Genomic DNA, 18,699 nt, shown 5'->3' with positions numbered 1-18,699 from the left:
CAAGCTTTGCATATTCGCGAAAAAAAAGTTAACTGAGGTTCTACAAGTGCTGATTTTAGTGGTGGATTTACCTCTTCTTTTATTTATATTTATTTTGATTATAGTGGGTGACCTTAAACGGCTGGAGCAAAATGCAAGAGATGGGCCATCTGATACTTACCAACTGGCGAAATGGCGTATTCTTAACAGACTGCATGACAGAAATGAAACGATGTACTACAAGGTGTGCAACTCCACATCTCACACATTCTTTTAGGCGCAAACATATTTCTGTTGATGATGTTTCTCTCATTATATGGTTGTGCAACCACTTTGTTAACTCTATTGTATTGCAGTCTCAGATGTAGGCTCCTTTTCAAAGTGGTTACCTTATTTAACCTTATTTTGATTCTTCATAGGTCTTAATAGATAATATTGAGGAGTATGCACCTATTGTTTACACACCGACTGTTGGCGCTGTTTGCCAAAATTACAGTGGCTTGTTTAGACGGCCTCGGGGAATGTATTTTAGTGCAGAGGATCGTGGTGAAATGATGTCCATGGTGTACAACTGGCCAGCTGATCAGGTATGCATTTGTTCTTGTCCATTTACTGATTTGGTCTTCTGTAGTTCAACTCTTTCAGTGTCTTAAAATTATAAAGCTCTTTTGCTAAGAGGCTAAGATATATCTTTTGCCTTTTGAAGATCTCCTAGGGCTGGGAGAGCATCTTCTGACGACAAGTTTCTTATATTTCAAATAAACATAAGTGGCTAATCTTTTGCAGGTCGACATGATAGTGGTGACTGATGGAAGCAGGATATTGGGCCTTGGTGATCTAGGGGTGCAAGGTATTGGCATTGCTATAGGGAAGCTGGATTTATATGTTGCTGCTGCTGGAATAAATCCCCAGAGGGTATGCTTTTGTTACTCCTTAGGAAACTGTTAGACTTACCTTGTTCTCTATCTTCCATTTTTTTTACATCTATATTTTCATATTTGATATCTCTAATTTCAAATAACTATAGTTTGATATTTGAGTTACACGGATTTTATTCACAACAAAATAACGTTTTGCTACTCAATCTGATTGTGCCAATCAGCCTCTTCTCATAATAATTCAGGGAGATAAAATTTCTTTTAGAATGTTATCATTTTGGCTTGCTTTTGTACTGAACCAAGATAAATGATGTTTATCAAGCTGAAGCTTCAAATACGACTCTTGATGATCGCGTTTGTGTTGCATGACCTTACAGCTACAGCGCTGGTTGCTTAGATATTATGAAGTTGCAAAGTGTTCTACTGCTATATATTTCCTACTCCCTCCGTTTCTTTTGTAAGACATATTTTGATTTGTTCAGATAATGCTTGAATAATAAGTACTCTATTAATAGGTGGTGCATGTGAATATGTGATACCAATCACAATCATAAGCAATTACGTTTGAATTAGAATCTGATGACACCTTATGCTATATAAATTGCATACTGGTAGAGTAATTGATGGTGAAAGCCTTGTCTCAAAATACACCCTACCAAAAGCAACAGAGGGTGTATTATATTCTGTTGGTATAGTTTATATTTATATGTTCCAGTGCTTAATATTCTTGTAGGTTCTTCCAGTTATGATTGATGTGGGAACTAACAATGAGAAACTCCTCAAGGATCCTCTTTGTAAGTTCTTCTTTGAACATTTTGTTAGTTGCACATATTTTTCTCTAAAACATTTGACCACCCTTGTTCTCTAAAAGGGAAATAAATAAATATCAGAGTCACCTACTCACTCATTATGGCTGTATTTTAGATTGATTCAGATTCCAGGAAAGATGCATATGTGTGATGTTGTAATCTTTACTAGCTCGTGAGAATCAATGGCCTTTTCTGTTCTTTGTTACTCTCAAGCATTATTCTAGAATTTCTTTAGAATATGATACAGGCAATTGCACCTTTTCACTAGATAGTGAACAAGAGATTGAATAGTCTTTTCTGCTATTATTTTCCTAAATTTTGTGCTGTACAGATCTTGGGCTACAAGAACACCGTCTTGAGGGAGAAGAATATGTTGAAATTATTGATGAATTCATGGAAGCTGTTTTTTCTCGTTGGCCCAATGTGATTGTACAGGTGCTATTTTGGTGTTTGGTGCTTGCTCAACTTTTTTCTGCATGTGTCTTTAGCTGGAACATTTTCAAAATTACTTTTTTTATGTCCTCTAGTTTGAAGATTTCCAAAGCAAGTGGGCCTTCAGGTTGTTGCAGCGTTACAGGAAGACTTATCGTATGTTTAATGATGATGTGCAGGTAACTAGTTTGACTTATGCCAGTTATGTTTTTCCATTATGTGTTGTCTTGTGCTATGATATCTACATGTTCCTTCTGGCACACCAACACTTTTCATGGCTAAGAACGTTGTGTATCCTTCTCGTTCGTAGTCATTGTTACCGAAAAAGGCTTTCGCCCCGCTTTATAAATAAAGCAACCACCAAGCACAAAGTATCGAGGTCACAACAAAACACAACACACACTCAACCAAAGCCACCGCGGCCCGGTCCAACACAAACACAAAGACAAACAGACCCAAGTTCAGCTGTGGGCACAACACAACATGCCCAACTCAGGCGCACGACGATACAACACATAAACGGCAGGGCGGTGGCGATGGCGAGAAGACGACGATCTAATCTGGTTCCGGTGGTGGTGGGGGAAGCGGTGGAGCCATCCGGAGAGCCATCGCGCGAAGCTGGGTGATGATGGAGGTGATGGCGTCTCTCTCCCTGGGGCGGCTAAGCGGCCGCCAAAGCTGCAAGTAACCAGACCATTTGAGCAAAGCGTCAGTAGCACGACGGAGAGGAATGCGCTGAATCACAGGTTTATTCCTAACAGTCCACAGCGTCCAGGCAAGCACCCCAATGGCCAGCCACCTAATGCGGCGCACTGCGGATGGGATCGCTTGGAGTTCGGCGAAGAGAGCGGGGAAGTTGTTGTGGTCCCAGCTTCCACCCACTAACTCGCGGAAACAGCTCCATAGGAACTGCGCGAACACGCATGTGAAGAAGATATGATTCGAGTCCTCTTCCGGCCCGCAGAGCGGGCAGCGCACATCACCAGGGCCATTGCGCTTCAGGACCTCCACGCCGGACGGGAGGCGACCGCGAATCCATTGCCACAAGAAGATCCTAATCTTCAGGGGCAGGCAAAGCTCCCAGATGCATGTGAGAGCCTCATAGCCAGGCGATGGGGCGATGGCCTGGTAAAGAGATTTGGTGGAGAATTGTCCAGAAGGCTCTAGTCGCCAACTGGAACGGTCATCTTCGGTCGTAAGATCAGGCTCGTGCAAGGCAATGCAGTCGAGCAGCTCCTGCCAGTCGGCGGTCTCGGCCGGGCCAAAAGGTCTCCGGAACGCGAGTTGCCCCAAGTCAATAAGGGCCGTCGCTACCGAGATCTGTGGGGCAACCGCTATGGAGAACAGGTCGGGAAAGCGGGCCGCGAGGGGCAAGTCGCCAGTCCATCTATCGAACCAGAACAGTGGCAGTGCCGGATCCAACCTCGATCGAGGTCCCGATCCAGAGGACAGGGAGGAGCTGGATGACGGATTGCCAGAACTGGGAGCCTCCAGGCCGCTGGCAGAAAGCAAGAGGTTGGCCACGGAGGTATTTCTGCTGAATGATGCGAAGCCACAGGCCACCATCTCCGTTGGCAATCCGCCAAAGCCACCGAGCCAGGAGGGCAATGTTCATGCGTTTGGAAGACATGATCCCGAGTCCGCCCTGGTCGCGAGGCTTGCAGATTTCTGACCACCTAACCATGTGGTACTTTTGCTTATCGCCCTCACCGGCCCAGAAGAAACGCCCCTGAATAGTGGCAATCTCGTGATGAAGGGTCTCCGGATGGCTGTAGAAGCTCATGATGAACAGGATCAGGCTAGAGAGGGACGAGTTAATGAGCACCGTACGGGCCGCTTTCGAGAGCCAGCGACCCTGCCAGGGCTCGATACTGTGCTGAAGCTTCCCCACCGTGGGGCGCAGGTCGGCCACCGTGAGCCTAGTGTCACTAATGGGTATCCCCAGATATGTCGTGGGGAAGCTCCCAAGCTGGCAGTTAAGCCGATCTGCAATACTCTGACACTCGTTCTGGGAGTAGCCCAAGACCATCACCTCGCTCTTGTCGAAGTTGACCCTGAGGACCGACATCTGCTAGAAGCACAGCAGAAGGAACTTGAGGTTCGAAATATCGCTCGCCAAGCCTTCCACCATGATAATGGTGTCATCCGCATATTGGAGAAGGGAGATCCTGTTCCCCCCAACAAGATGCGGGACTGTACCCTTAATGTGGCCTGCAGCCTTGGCCTTATCAAGGATGGCAGCCAGAGCATCGACCACCATGTTATACAGGAACGGGAAGAAGGGGTCGCCCTGGCGTACCCCACAGAAAGTCGGGAAGAATGGGCTGATCTCCTCATTAATGTTCACCGCGGTCCGACCCGAGGATACCATCTGCATCACCCTAGTCACCCAACGATCGTCGAAGCCCTTACGAAGAAGGCATTCCCGGAGGAAATACCAACTAACCATGTCATATGCCTTGTGGAAGTCCAGTTTCAGGAAGACTGCCTTGAGGTGTTTGGAGTGAACCTCATGAAGTGCTTCGTGAAACATCAGGACTCCGTCAAGGATATAGCGGCCCTGGATGAAAGCCGACTGATCAGGGTGCGTGATCCGGTCGGCAATAGGGGCCACCCTAATGGCGTACCCCTTCGCGAGGATGCGGAAGATGACGTTAATCACCGTAATCGGCCGGAATTGGCGGATATCCGAGGCCCCAAACACTTTGGGGATGAGGGTGATTACGCCAAAGTGGAGACGGGCGAGGTCGATGGACCCGACCAAGAACTCGTCAAAAAGGGCCATCACCTTAGGTTTGATCACCTCCCAGAAGGTATGGAAGAACTTCACTGGGAGCCCATCCGGGCCGGGAGCCGAGGATGGATTCATGCCCTTAATTGCTGCCCAAACTTCAGCCTCAAAGAACGGGGCCGTGAGGGCTGCGTTGTCCGCAGGCGAGATGCAACTGTGGGCAGGCCAAACATCTTGCGCAAGGGCAAGACCTCCCCGAGGGGAGGCAGAGAATAGGTCTCTGTAGAAGCCGTCAACATGTGCCCGGATGTCCTTGGGCCGCTACAGGAGGGACGCTCCGTCCCAATGGAGGGGGATGGAGTTCCGGCGCCAGCGGCCGTTAGGTAAGGCCTGGAAGTAGGCGGTATTGGCGTCCCCTTTGAGGACCCAATTCTGAGAACCCCGCAAACACCAGTATGCCTCCTCGTCTGTGTATATGACCGTGAGCTGGTCTTCCAAGTCGTATCTAAGCATCCATTCGTCGGCAGAGAGGCCAGCGGCGTCGGCCCGCAGGTCGAGAGCCTGGATGTCTTCAAGGAGAGCTTTTTTCCGCTCCCGGATGTCACGGCCGACGTTTGCACCCCAACCCTTCATGAATTGCCGTGACCGCTTGGCGCAGAAGTGCCAGTTGTCAACGGCCGGAAGGGATCGATGGGGGGCCTCACGAGCCTCGCGCCATCGTGCGCCCACCGCGACAGAGAACCCAGACTGGCGCAACCAAAAGGTTTCGAAGCGGAATCGGGCGGAAGGGGAGGGCGCTCATTCTCCGAAGAGAGGAGTAAGGGGACGTGATCTGAGCCAATTCGTGTAATCGCTCGGAGCGAAGCTAGGGGGCAGCGAATGTCCCACTCAGGGGAGGCGAAGACCCTATCGAGACCGGAGCAGGTCGGCTCCACTTGACGGTTTGTCCAAGTGAACCTGGCCCCGACTCGATCGAGCTTCCGTATTTAATAGATTTTTTCTGTTACAAATGTTGATTACAGTAATCCCTCCATTCATCATTTTTTCGGACAAATGAGGGCAAGAGTTATTAATTCTACATGCATGCCTTACATTTTCGTAAAAGATTCCGAAAAAATATAGCCCTTACATTTTCTCTCCTATTCCCAAGATTAACGTGTCTACCACGGTCATGTCCTCTACTCCCTCCGTTCCGAATTACTTGTTGCAGGTATGGATGCATCTAGATGTATTTTAGTTCTAGATACATCCATTTCTGCGACGAGTAATTTGGAACGGAGGGAGTACTATTTAATGGCTCCTGAATCCTTGTGCTATACCGAAATACACATGAAATGAAATGTGAGGAAGTACCATCTATGCTCATGGAAAATATGTCAGTTGTGCCTTTCAGTAACACCAGTTCAATTATACTTGTAAATATTTATCAATATATCTTATGTTCAATTACTTTCAGACTTACAGTCAAAATCAAGTCTGTTAATCTGAGGTTTTGACATCTCAGCATTTATATTTGAGAATGTGCAGTCTAGCTTCCCTAGTTGGAAGGTCCTTTTCAGGAAGATATCACTCTTATTTCCCTTAGAATACCTGCCCACAAAAGGCAACCTCTAGTTGATTGGATTAGTGCTTTGTTGTAAGTATGGGGGATCCCCCCCCCTCTCATGTACATATGTTTGTTTCCTTCCTGATAAGATGCCGCGACTGGCTCCGCTCCGCGCTTCGCTCTCCGCTCCCTAGCTCTCCCCTACCCAACTAGCCACCAACCCACCGCTGGTGACCCCTCGCCGGCTGCCCTCCCCACCTCCCTCTCTCCCCACCCTGCCCCTCCCCCTGCCATGGCGGACTCCGGTGCTGACCCTGTCGACCGCCGCGCGACCCTCTTCGGCGAGCACGTGTCCTCTGGTGACCGTTGGCTCAGCTCGGAGAGCGAGTCCCCGGCGCGCTCGTACAGCGACGTTGCCCGCACCCCGCCGCCTCCCCCGGCCCCGCAGAGGCAGGCTCCTCCGCCCGCCCACGGCTCCTCGGCGGCGCGCCCCAGGCTGCCGGCCAGACACCGCCTTGGCCCCCGCTCGGAGGTACACCGTGTCTCTGGCGGGGATGTGGTGGACAAGGACGGATACCAGCTCCCTCGGCGTTGAAACCGCCGCCGTCGCCCGCGACAGGCGGCCACCCCCAGCCCGCCGGCGCCCTGCCGCCGGAGCCCCTCGCCCGAGGAGGTAGCCGAGCTCTGCTTCCGTTGCCTGGACCATCGCCACCGGGTGCGCGACTGCACTAACGACATCCGGTGCCGCACATGCCTGCAGTCTGGGCACGACTCCCGCTCCTGCGACCCAAGTCGCCGGGATGTGGCGTCGCTTCGGCCACCGCACGGCAACACGGCCGCCCCGGCACGCGTGCAACCGTTGTCCGCGCTCACCTCCCTGCCGCCCCTCACAACGCCTGCCACGGCGACACCTACGGTCGGCGCGCGCCCATCGGAGCCTGTGCGGATCATCATGGCACGCACCGTCGAGATGGAGGACGCGGAGACGGTTCTGTCCCGCGCGATGGTCCCGTCCATCACCGGCAACTGCCTGTCCGCCTCCACCGACGAGGTTGCTGCGCTGCTCTGGGACTCATTCGACCTCGCCGACGGCGACTTCACCGTCCACCGCCACCACTCGGAAGACTTTCTGATCCTGTTCAGCTCACTGGCCATCAAGGAGCGGCTTGCCGGTGACCACTTCATCCGCTCGCCACGCTTCTTCCTTTCGATGCGGCCTTGGTGCAAGCTCGCGCACGCCGGCTGCAGCGAGTTCGAATTTCACGTCGAACTCGAGCTGCGCGGTGTCCCCGCACAAGCATGGCACCTCTCCACCGCCGAGCACATCCTCGGGCAAAGCTGCTGGATCGAACGCCTCCACCCCCACACCCGCTCCCGCGCCGACCTCGCCACCTTCCGGCTATCTGGGCGCACGCACGACCCCACGACCCCGACAAGATCCATCGCGCTGCCATTCTTGAGGTGGTCGAGCAGATGCCGGCGGCCTTGGACTCCGACGCGCCCACCATCAGGATCCTGACCTACCCCATCTCCATCGCGCTCGCCCGTTCCGTCATGATCAGACCGCCGGCGACTACAAGGCCCTCGGGTGCAGGGCCAGACCACGAGCGCGGCGCCGGCGGGAACCGCGACCCCGCCCCCGACCGCAGACCGGGCCGCGCGCGCCGTCGCGGACTCAAGCGCAGGCGCACGAACGCGGCCGCCCCTGGCAGGGCCGACGGCATGGCCATGGACGACCTGGGCTGGCGCGTCGCTAGGCAGGGAAGGTCTGATGGCCTTTCCTCGTCGCCGACGTGGCCTACCGTCGTCGGCTCCGGCGCGGCTCCGCCCGCGAACCCGCTGCGTACGGGCATGATGCCCTGGCCTGGACAACGAGGGGGCCACCGCCCGCGTCACCATGCCAGAAGAGGAAAAGGCAGAGGAAAGCAAAAGGAGCAGACAACTGAGGGCCCGTCTGGCTGCACTGACGTGGTCGCCGCAGACGCCCACCTATGCCCGGTCGGGCCGCGTGTCGATCCACGACCGGCCGCGAGTTCAAGTCTGGTGGCTGGCAACGATCCCAATGACGATCCTGTGGGGCAAGGCCCGCCCGCCCCTGACGCACCGGCTTGTCGGGATCTGGCCCCTGCCACGGATGAGCCTGTCGCCTTACAGGAGGGATCTGCAGCATCAGAGACCCGGTCGGGACAAAGTGGAGATACCACCCCACCCGAGCCAGAGGTGGGGCTGGATTCCGCTGACCAGCCCGCCGCCACCAACCTCGCACGCGCTGCCTCAGGCGGGGAAACGCCCTCCCTCGGCGCCAATCCTCCCGCCCATGATGATGGGCCACCCCCACCTGCTGCCGCGCAGCCGGCCCGCAGCCCAGCTGGCCCGATCGTGATTCTGCGGCGGCCCACACCCACACCTCCCCAGATATCCCCAAACGCTGGGGCCGGGACAAACCAAAGCCCAAGTGGTCGCACGCCGAGCCGCTTCGCCTCGCCCCCAATTACGCTGCGGCGATCCCGAGGCCGCACCACGCCACAGCCATGGACCCTTGGAGAGTTTCTGGCCTCCGCCACGAAACACCTCAACGCCGCCCTGCCGGCCCCGGGAAAGAAGCCACGCCGACCCCTCAACTTCGCCGCCCCGCGCCGTGGACGATCTGCAGCTACGACCTGCCAACCGAGCGCCCCTCCCACGGCAGAGCGCCCCTCCCACGTGCAAATCCTGCGCACTCTGGGGATCATCCGGATCGATCAGAAGATCACTGCCGCTCAGATGAAAGCCTACGACGACATGTTCGCGGCACCGCTACCCCTGACGGTCCTCAAGGCCATTGCCACACTGGTTGACCGCGAGATCCCAGTCTGCATGGCATGGGCTGCGACCGGCGGCGTCGACGTTGCATGTGAAGGCTAGACCAGTTCACGCGCGTCTACCCGTCAATCCCGTTCCTATGGATCACGGCCTTAAGATTGCTATCTGGAATGTACGCGGCTTGAACGCGCGGGCTCGGCGATATGCTATCCGGTCGCTGCTGGACACCACCGGGGCCTCCATTGTATGCATCCAAGAAACAAAAATGGAGTTGATCTACTCGGCTATTGTCCTGGATGCGCTTGGTTCCGAGTTCGATGACTACACATACCTCCCGGCCGATGGCACGCGTGGCGGCATCTTGCTGGCGTGGAAGAGCAGGGCCGTGACCATCACGGACCCAATGTTCACCACCAATGCGATCACTGCTAAGGTGACCGCGGCCACAGGCACACCTTGGTGGCTAACGGTGGTATACGGACCCCAGGAAGATGCCGACAAGGTCGCCTTCCTGCAGGAGCTTTGCGAGATCCGTGCCGAGTGCCCTGAACCATGGATGGTTTGCGGCGACTTCAATCTCATCCTCCGCGACGACGACAAAAACACGGGCAACATCAACCGGCGTATGATGGGCAAATTTCGCCGTCTCACCAATGACCTCGCGCTCAAAGAGATCTACCTCAACGGGCGGCGCTACACTTGGTCCAACGAGCAATCACCGTCGACTCTCGTGCAGCTCGACCGTGTGCTTTGCACTGCTGATTGGGAGGACGCGCATAGCGGATGCCACCTTCGATGTCTCGCGGCTGTGGTGTCAGACCACGCCCCGTTGCTGCTGGACTGCTCACCCACGCCTACCTCACACAGACGGTTTCACTTTGAGGAGTACTGGCTACGCTTGGACGGATTCCACAATGTGGTGACCGCGGCCTGGGGCTCTACACACCACGCCGATCCCTTCCACCGCCTCATGCTACGGCTCCAAGCGACAACGGCGCACCTCACCAGCTGGAGCTCCAAGTCCACGGGCAATATCAAGGACAAACTCGCGATCTCACGGGAACTCATCTCGCGCTTCGACCACGCCCAGGAATCACGCAGCCTCTCGCCACCGGAGGCTTGGCTCCGTAAGCAGCTCAAGATATCCTATCTTGGGCTCGCTTCCATGGAGCGCACGATCGCCCGGCAGCGTTCCCGAATTGCCAACCTCAAAGATGGCGACGCTAGCACCAGTTTCTTCCACCGGCAGTGCTCATTCCGTCGGCAGAAGAATCACATCTATAGCCTGGTCTCGGACAGCAGGGTGCTCACGGACCACACTGACATGGCGGAGGCTGCCTTTGCTCACTTTGAGGCCTTGCTTGGCACGGCGACCACCCGTGAGCACGCCCTGGACCTGTCTCAGCTCATTGAGCCGACTGACCTTGCGGACTTCGACGCGCTGAATGGCGCGGAGGAGATCTGGGAGGCTGTCAAATGCCTTCCCGCTCGCAAGGCGCCGGGCCCCGACGGGTTCACAGCGGAGTTCCTCCGTGCATGCTGGACCATCATCAGGCAAGATCTCCTTGACGTGTTCCAGCAACTTTATGACTTGCGAGGAAGGGGGTTCCACAAGCTCAACCAGGCATTGCTGACGCTGCTCCCCAAGCACGCCGACGCTCATGGGCTATGCGACTACCGGCCGATCTGCCTGATACACCTCGTGGCCAAAATTTTCGCCAAGGTGCTCTCACTACGACTTGGGGCCAAGCTGGACCACTTGGTTAGCCGCAACCAAAATGCATTCATCTCGGGAAGGAGCCTGCACGACAACTACGTCCTCGTCAAGCAATCACTCAAGCTGCTGCACCAACTGGGAGCTCCGAGAGTTATGCTCAAGCTCGACCTCACGCGCGCCTTCGACTCCCTATCATGGCCTTTCCTCTTTGAGGTGCTGTGCCAGTATGGATTCGGGAACAGATTCTTGGAGTGGACGGCCATCCTCCTGTCCTCTGCCAGCACGCGCATCCTCCTGAACGGCGAGCCCGGCCCCCCCATATGGCATCGACAAGGGCTCCGGCAGGGCGACTCCATGTCCCCGCAGCTTTTCGTGCTCGCCGTCGACACTCTGGGACGGCTCCTACGACGCGCACACAGCCTGGGCATCCTGCAGCCTCTACACCCACGTCATCACATCCCGGCGATCTCCCTCTATGCCGACAATGTCATGGTCTTCTGCCACGCCACGGTGGAGGACACCACTGCGATCAAGGAAATCCTCGCCTTGTTCGGCAGGGCTTCCGGCCTGACGGTGAACTTCACCAAAAGCTCCGCCACCATCCTGCACGGCGACCAAGCGGCCACGGAGATGATCGCACACCTCGGCTGCCCGACGGCGAACCTTCCAATCACCTACCTTGGCATACCCATGTCCACACGCCGCCCATCTGCCGCCCAGCTGCAGCCCATGGTGGACGCGGTCGGCGCGCGCCTGCCGACATGGAAGGCCTGGCTGATGACTAAAACCGGGCGCCTCGCGCTGGTCAAGTCAGTCTTGTGTGCCATCCCAGTGCACCAACTGCTTGCATTCGCGCCCCCAAAAAAAACCCTCAAGCAGATCGAGAAGATCCAGCGCGGCTTCCTCTGGGCTGGCCGTGCCGCTGCCAATGGTGGGCACTGCCATGTGAACTGGAGCAGAGTGTGCCGCCCCATCGAGCTCGGGGGCCTTGGCGTGCGAGACCTCGAGCGGGCCGGCCTTGCCCTGAGACTACGCTGGCTATGGTTTTCCAGAACGGACCCGGAGCGAGCTTGGCAAGGGCTCGACCTCCAATTTTCGCCCACGGAACGAGCCCTGTTCTGGGCATCCACGTTCACGATCCTCAGGAATGGGCTGTCCGCCCTGCTCTGGGAGGACCGGTGGATTGGCGGCCGATCCGTGCGCGAGCTCATGCCCAACCTATACGGCTGCATACCCAAGCGACGACGGACGACGAGAACTGTGGCGGATGGGCTCAATGGCAACTCCTGGGCACACGACATCCAAGGAAACCTAGGCCTCCACGAGATTGGTCAGTATCTGCAACTCTGGCAGATCATGCAGCGCACCGAGCTTTCCACCACACCGGACAAGTTGATTTGGCGCTGGACAGCGAGCGGCAACTACTCTGCGAAGTCCTGCTACACGGCGACCTTCCATGGAGCAACGGCCTGCCACTCATGGAAGCTGATCTGGAAATGCTGGGCGCCACCGCGAGTCAAGTTCTCCCACTGGTTGGCCGACCAGGACCGATGCTGGACGGCTGAGAGGCTGGCTCGCCATGGCCTCCAGCATCACCCCCGCTGCCTCCTATGTGACCAGCAGCAGGAAACGGTGCGACACCTCATGCTGGAATGCCCTCTCGCCCGTCAGGCATGGCACGAGACACTGGCCTGGCTTCGCATCCCGGCCCCGATCCCCTCGCAGGAACTATCGCTTACGGACTGGTGGAGACAGGCCAACGAAGACACGCCGCCGACCCTGCGCAAGGCCCTGAAATCTGTTGCGTTGCTCGTGCCTTGGATGGTCTGGAAGCACCGAAACAGCTGCGTCTTTGATAATGCGGCGCCTTCCCTCAACACACTACTAGATAGCATTAGGGACGAGGCCCGCTCATGGGCGGCAGCAGGGGCACCTGGCCTCCGACTTGTGCTGCCCCAAACCTGGGATGTGCACTAATTAACCGGCTGTAACCTGCACATCCTCGGATGATTGTAACTGAACCCCCCCTTTTCAATGCAAAGAAACGCAAAGCTTTTGCGTTTTCTCGAAAAATAATTTTAAAAATACTGCGGGGGCATCCCACGGTCTCTCGGATAAAAAAAGATCAATTGAAATAGTACTCTGTTTGTTTTTATAAGGTCTATGGTTTTTCGTATCCACTGTCAGAAATTAATGCATGCACATGATTTTTTTCAGAAGGTTTATTGCTATTTTTCCTTTCTTGGCGTCGTTTATCACATCTTCCCACCTTTATAAGAATAGAACCACAAACTGTTCGCTCTTCCATATCCAAGATATTTAAATAAGAATAGCATAGTCATTTCTTTTGATATTTTTGTTGGCTTATATACTTAATCCTTTTCACTCACAATGTGCAATATATTTGAAAATTCATGGAGTAAACTTATCAGACTTGAGATGACTATTATTTATGTACAAAGGGAACTGCTGGCGTTGCAATAGCTGGTCTTCTTGGAGCTGTAAGAGCACAAGGAAGGCCAATGATAGACTTCCCAAAGCAAAAGATTGTTGTCGCAGGTGCTGGCAGGTTCGGATCATGTCCAATGTTTCAGAACTTATTACAAAATTAGAGTGTAACTCTTTCATGATTAATGACTGAATTGATCCTATGCACTAACTATGATGTTACTGAAACTTGATTACATCAATAAAGATCAAAAAATTATCATAACCTTTGATCAAGTGCATTTCAGAAGTATGACGTTAATTACATTTCACCTTTTGCAGTGCTGGGATTGGTGTTGTGAATGCTGCAAGCAGGACCATGGCAAGGATGCTGGGAAACAACGAGATTGCTTTTGAGAGTGCTAGGAGCCAATTCTGGATAGTCGATGCTCATGTGAGTCGGATCCCTAAGAATTTTTCTTATGCCTGCTGGAGTTTTCTTGTATTTGTATGATAATAGTTTCAGTAAGGATTACACTACTCTGTTGTTCTATCAAAAATTAACTGCATGTTCTATCAAAGTCCACTCCACTATCACATTGCTTGTGAATGATTATCATGCTTATCAGCCAATCATAAGCTGAATAATTTGGCAATGTGTTGACACTTGACACGGTCTAGAATTTTTGTATCTTCACGATTGATCTTCCTTGCATGCACTTTTGTAAACCTTACTACATTATCTCTATTCTATTTTGGCCAGGGTTTAATAACAGAGGAACGTGTAGACATAGACCCAGATGCACGTCCTTTTGCTAGGAGAAAGAGTGAGCTAACTCATCAAGGCCTAAATGAGGGTGCAAGCTTGATTGAAGTGGTATTTATCTAAAGTTTATATTTATTATATTAGATTATAATAGATGGTTCTTTTCACAGCATATGTACTGTTAGGCATACATCTTACTGACTACCAAGATCCATGCATGGTAATATGTGCATGCCAGAGTTTATTCACTATTAGCAAGATTTTTTTCTAGCTTATTCGCTAAGTATAGTTGAATATTTTAGAAGTGCTCTTTTTAATGAGTTTTAAAATGAACCTAGATGCAAAATGTTCAGAAATACTACTATCTCTAGCGATCTCTCCCTACAGCCAGTGCTTGTATTATGTGGTATTCGCTGTTGTAATGTCTTTCACGAATTTTGTGTGGCCTAGAACTAATGTCATTCACAAAGTCCACATTCCATGTGGGAGTATAACTCAGATCGCAAAAAAAAAAAACTGTTACAAAAAAAACCCTAGGGCTCTAATACCATGTTAGGAAATATGCAACTTGTAATCCCATGAGGCCATAGGCCAGTATATATACATGTACAGGTGTAGGATATGCAGAAAGCCCCTTATACAACGGGGTAAATACAAAAGGCTACATGGCTATATAAATAGTACTCTTAACAACTTTTAACCTCTTCCGGTCTGGTGCCGCCACCAATGGTACTGTGTGTTTCTTTTACATTTTCCCTGAACTTTATTTACGATATATTGCATTTGTCAAGTTATATCAGTATAAGCTTTCCATCGAAAAGCCAGCCTTAAGTCTGTTTAAAATTCACATTTACCTTACCGAAATAAAATTCAGTTCATGAAAGAATAAGACATGTGGAGTTTAAGACTGATGCATATGAATAGTAGCAGTAGGATATATTACTGAAGCTCCAAATGACCCCATTAGAATTCAAGATTGTCCAGCTCATGCATTATTTAGTGTTGATCCTCTATAGTTTTGAGTTCAAGTTTTGGTGCTGCTGATGCTCAACTATTTATACTGTACCATGTGTATCGAACAGGTTAAAAAGGTGAAGCCTGATGTCATACTTGGACTATCTGCTGTTGGTGGTTTGTTCTCAAAGGAGGTATAATATTTTACAATAACTGCATGCCAAGTTTGTTCAGCATTGATTCCAAGCAAGTTTCACCGAAGCTAAAGCCATAAGCTAATTCATGATCTGTGTCCTATTGTTGTTACCGCCACTAGTTTCAGTGACTAGTTATATGACAGGGCATTTAATATGTTGCAGATGGCAGAGCCATTAACTTCCCAGTTATGTCCGGACTGTTGTTAGTTAAATAATGAAATTCGTTATATTTATAGTACCCTTAGGTTGTACTCCCTCTGTAAACTAATATAAGCCGTTTTAGGTCACTAAAGATATAAGACGTTTTAGGTCACTCTTTTACAGAGGGAGTAGGTCTTTTTTTTTCTGGGTCTATAGGGCCCCTGCAAATCCTATGTTTATCTGAAGTTATGGACCTTGCATCAGGACCAGTTTGGCGCTCGTTGATTAGATTAAATCATTAGTTGCATGATGTCTGCTATTTTGACTTTTTGATAATGGTCAACAATTGAAGTGATGCCGCTGATTGTGGTGGGTTCTTTGTACCTTCAGGTTTTAGAAGCAGTAAAAGATTCGTCCTCTTCCAGACCAGCAATTTTTGCGATGTCAAATCCTACTAAGAATGGTTTGTGATATGAAAGTTTACTAATGTTTTCTTTACAGCTGCCATCTAATTCTGTGTTGGTTACATATTATAGCTGAATGTACACCTGAAGAAGCCTTCTCAATTATTGGTGAGAAGGTCGTATTTTCCAGTGGAAGCCCATTTGACGATGTGGATCTTGGTATGTCTGTCCAGTCTTGCGTCCTTCCTTTTGTGGTGCCCCTTCCAACGTCAGCTGAGCATCACTATGTCATAATGTGTCAGTTATATCTTACTATGCTTGGCATCAGCTAATGCAACGGATCAAACATATTGCGTAACCAAAACTGTGATGATTTGATGAATTGCGGAGATACTCAATCTGTAACATGTTACTCTGAGTAGCTTATACTGATTCTCTTGCAGGTGATGGAAAGATCGGCCACTCTAATCAAGGGAATAACATGTATCTCTTTCCTGGGTTAGTCCTGTTACTATTGTAAACTATATATATGCAACGAGACTTGGTTCTTGTGCAAATTATGATTCATTTCCGTTGCTTGACCACTGTGCAGAATAGGACTTGGAACCCTGTTGTCTGGTGCACGGATTGTCTCTGATGGAATGCTTCAGGCGGCGGCAGAGCGGTGACTTCCTTGACCTGTCATCTTTTGACACAGGCTGCTTATTTAATCTAGTTTATTTTATTAACCATGAAAATTGCTTAGCTTGGCTTCATACATGAAAGAGGAGGAGGTTCTCCAAGGGATAATTTACCCTCCAACCTCCAGGTTATATACTCGTACAATCAATGTTTCAGTTTTCCGTGTTATATGCCTATTGATTATATATGGTTACATTCAGAATACGTGACATCACTAAGGAGGTGGCGGCAGCAGTTGTGAGGGAAGCTGTTGCAGACGACCTAGCTGAGGGATACCGTGACATGGATGCACGCGAGCTTGCAAGACTGAGCGAGGTAGGAAATCACCTTACTGCTCATCCAGGATTTATGATTATGTTATAGTTGATTAACTTTGAGCAAAAAATTTGTGTTGCAGGAAGAAACAGTTGATTATGTCAAGAACAACATGTGGAATCCAGTTTATCCAACAGTAGTGTACAAGAAAGACTAGAATTCTACTCATGCTGTAAAATACATGCTCATTCATCATGTGCAATTTACCTTAGGCTATTCTTTCGATCTTTGGAAATATAGCCACCTCCACTACGAGCATTGAGTCTCACGATTGTTTTAATGCGATCGATCACGTGATAGAACACAAGACCGGTCCCAGTTTTTAGTTGTCTAATGCTGTCAGAGGTACACTAGGTAGTGCGGGATAGGCTCGCAGCTCCCTGTCTGTCACATTTGAAGTTGATGAGGTACTTGCAATAATAACTGGAACTTGCATTCCTGTTTTCTCCCAACGGTCATATCTTATGTCGTGTGTCTCTAACTGGGACTTGGAAGCAGCAAGTTGACCGCTTGCCTAACATCATACGGTCGTTGGCAAAAGGGAGAGATGGCTTCAACGAGTAAACTAATTTGTAGCCCCTCTAGTTCCCAAATCATGGTCAATGTATTTCCTCCTTTCCAAGCTCCCATCTTTTTCCTAATCTCTTAACCTTGGTGCACGAGGCCATTGGCAACTGGGGCTGTTTGGTTTCTAGCCATATCTTGCCACATTTAGGCCGCGTTCGGATTCCCTCGGCTCCGCGCCAGAGCGGAGCGGCAATCCAGTTATAATCTGCGGAGTTGATTAAACGCTGCTCCGCGCGCTCCGCTCCGTGGAGGATGGCCGAACAGGGCCTTAGCCACACCTCATCTTAGGCAAGTTTGATCAAGTTAGGTGGGTGTTTGGTTCTACCACATCTAAGGCAAAAATAATAATTATGAGAAGTGAATCCCACATTGTCATAGACACAAAAGGTGTGGTAAGGTTCCCTTAGACAAGCCAAAGTGTAGCTAACAATTTGAGCAATTAAGTTAGGCAAGTGTGGCAAAAATAATGTGGCAATATATGACAAATATAGTCACAATTCAAACAGCCCCTAAACCATGCAGGAATTCGCTGGTTTTGAAGGCACGTTTGGAATGATTGAATTGTGCTAACTACCCTGCTCCAAATCTGTTCGATGTAGAAGTATGAATGACTGAATTGTGCTAACTACCCTGCTCCAAATCTGTTCGATGTACAAGTATTGCCCATTATCTATGTTCCATGTACAAGTATTGTCCATTATCTATCACGTAAAGTAATTCCTCGGTACCAAAATACAGTCGTACAAACACTTAATTTGGGAAGGAGGGAGTGTGTGCTTGTATGAGTAGTTTTTCCAATGTTATCTTTCATCCGGGTGCATTTCAGTCTGAGTTCCACCTTCCCTACAGATCTTTCTTGCTCTAGATTCTAGTTCGAGAACAATATCTTCTTTTAATGGAGGTAGTTTTTTTTTGCCTCATTCATTAATTAAGAGGGAATGGAGCTTGTTACATGGCCCATGGCCCCAAATATATTACATTAGGTCTTTAGTCATTACTCCCCCGACATTACTAATCCCAACTTTTTCGCCCCGGCAATGGCATTGATTGATCCCAACTTTTTCGCCTCGGCAATGGCATTGATTAATCCCAACTTTTTCACCCCGGCATTGATTAATCCCAACTTTTTCGTGCCGGCAATGGCATAGATTAATCCCAACTTTTTCACCCCGGCAATGACCCAAAGCTTCGCTTCATTCTTTATATTATGAAGAAGGATCATCGGTGGGGTGCTCTTGTGATGAACGACTCTTGTGTTCCTTTTATTCCATATTGTCCATGATGCAAGCATTGTGAGCGAGGCCATGGCCTTTCTATTTGGGACGGAGTCATCGGACATTGTCAATCCACCAG

At 50.8% G+C, this 18,699-nt stretch overlaps 1 protein-coding gene across 1 annotated transcript in view; it reads left to right on the top strand.

Moving 5' to 3' along the window:
• LOC123188587 (NAD-dependent malic enzyme 62 kDa isoform, mitochondrial) overlaps positions 1 to 17,231 on the top strand; it is a 19,082-nt gene extending 1,851 nt beyond the window's left edge. The window contains exons 3-19 of the mRNA XM_044600744.1: positions 105 to 223; positions 399 to 566; positions 766 to 894; positions 1,591 to 1,651; positions 1,998 to 2,101; positions 2,194 to 2,277; positions 13,357 to 13,463; positions 13,664 to 13,775; positions 14,085 to 14,198; positions 15,170 to 15,235; positions 15,770 to 15,842; positions 15,916 to 16,002; positions 16,227 to 16,281; positions 16,376 to 16,447; positions 16,529 to 16,591; positions 16,665 to 16,779; positions 16,862 to 17,231. Coding sequence (XP_044456679.1) covers positions 105 to 223; positions 399 to 566; positions 766 to 894; positions 1,591 to 1,651; positions 1,998 to 2,101; positions 2,194 to 2,277; positions 13,357 to 13,463; positions 13,664 to 13,775; positions 14,085 to 14,198; positions 15,170 to 15,235; positions 15,770 to 15,842; positions 15,916 to 16,002; positions 16,227 to 16,281; positions 16,376 to 16,447; positions 16,529 to 16,591; positions 16,665 to 16,779; positions 16,862 to 16,936 — 1,604 coding nt within the window. The 3' untranslated portion in view covers positions 16,937 to 17,231. The remainder of the gene's footprint in view (positions 1 to 104; positions 224 to 398; positions 567 to 765; positions 895 to 1,590; positions 1,652 to 1,997; positions 2,102 to 2,193; positions 2,278 to 13,356; positions 13,464 to 13,663; positions 13,776 to 14,084; positions 14,199 to 15,169; positions 15,236 to 15,769; positions 15,843 to 15,915; positions 16,003 to 16,226; positions 16,282 to 16,375; positions 16,448 to 16,528; positions 16,592 to 16,664; positions 16,780 to 16,861) is intronic.
• The last annotated feature ends 1,468 nt before the right edge of the window (positions 17,232 to 18,699 follow it).

The sequence above is a fragment of the Triticum aestivum genome, chromosome 2A, assembly GCF_018294505.1.
Source record: "Triticum aestivum cultivar Chinese Spring chromosome 2A, IWGSC CS RefSeq v2.1, whole genome shotgun sequence".
Classification (NCBI taxonomy): Eukaryota; Viridiplantae; Streptophyta; class Magnoliopsida; order Poales; family Poaceae; genus Triticum; species Triticum aestivum.
Note: the sequence above shows the minus strand (reverse complement) of the source record. Positions and strands in the feature narration are given on the sequence as shown.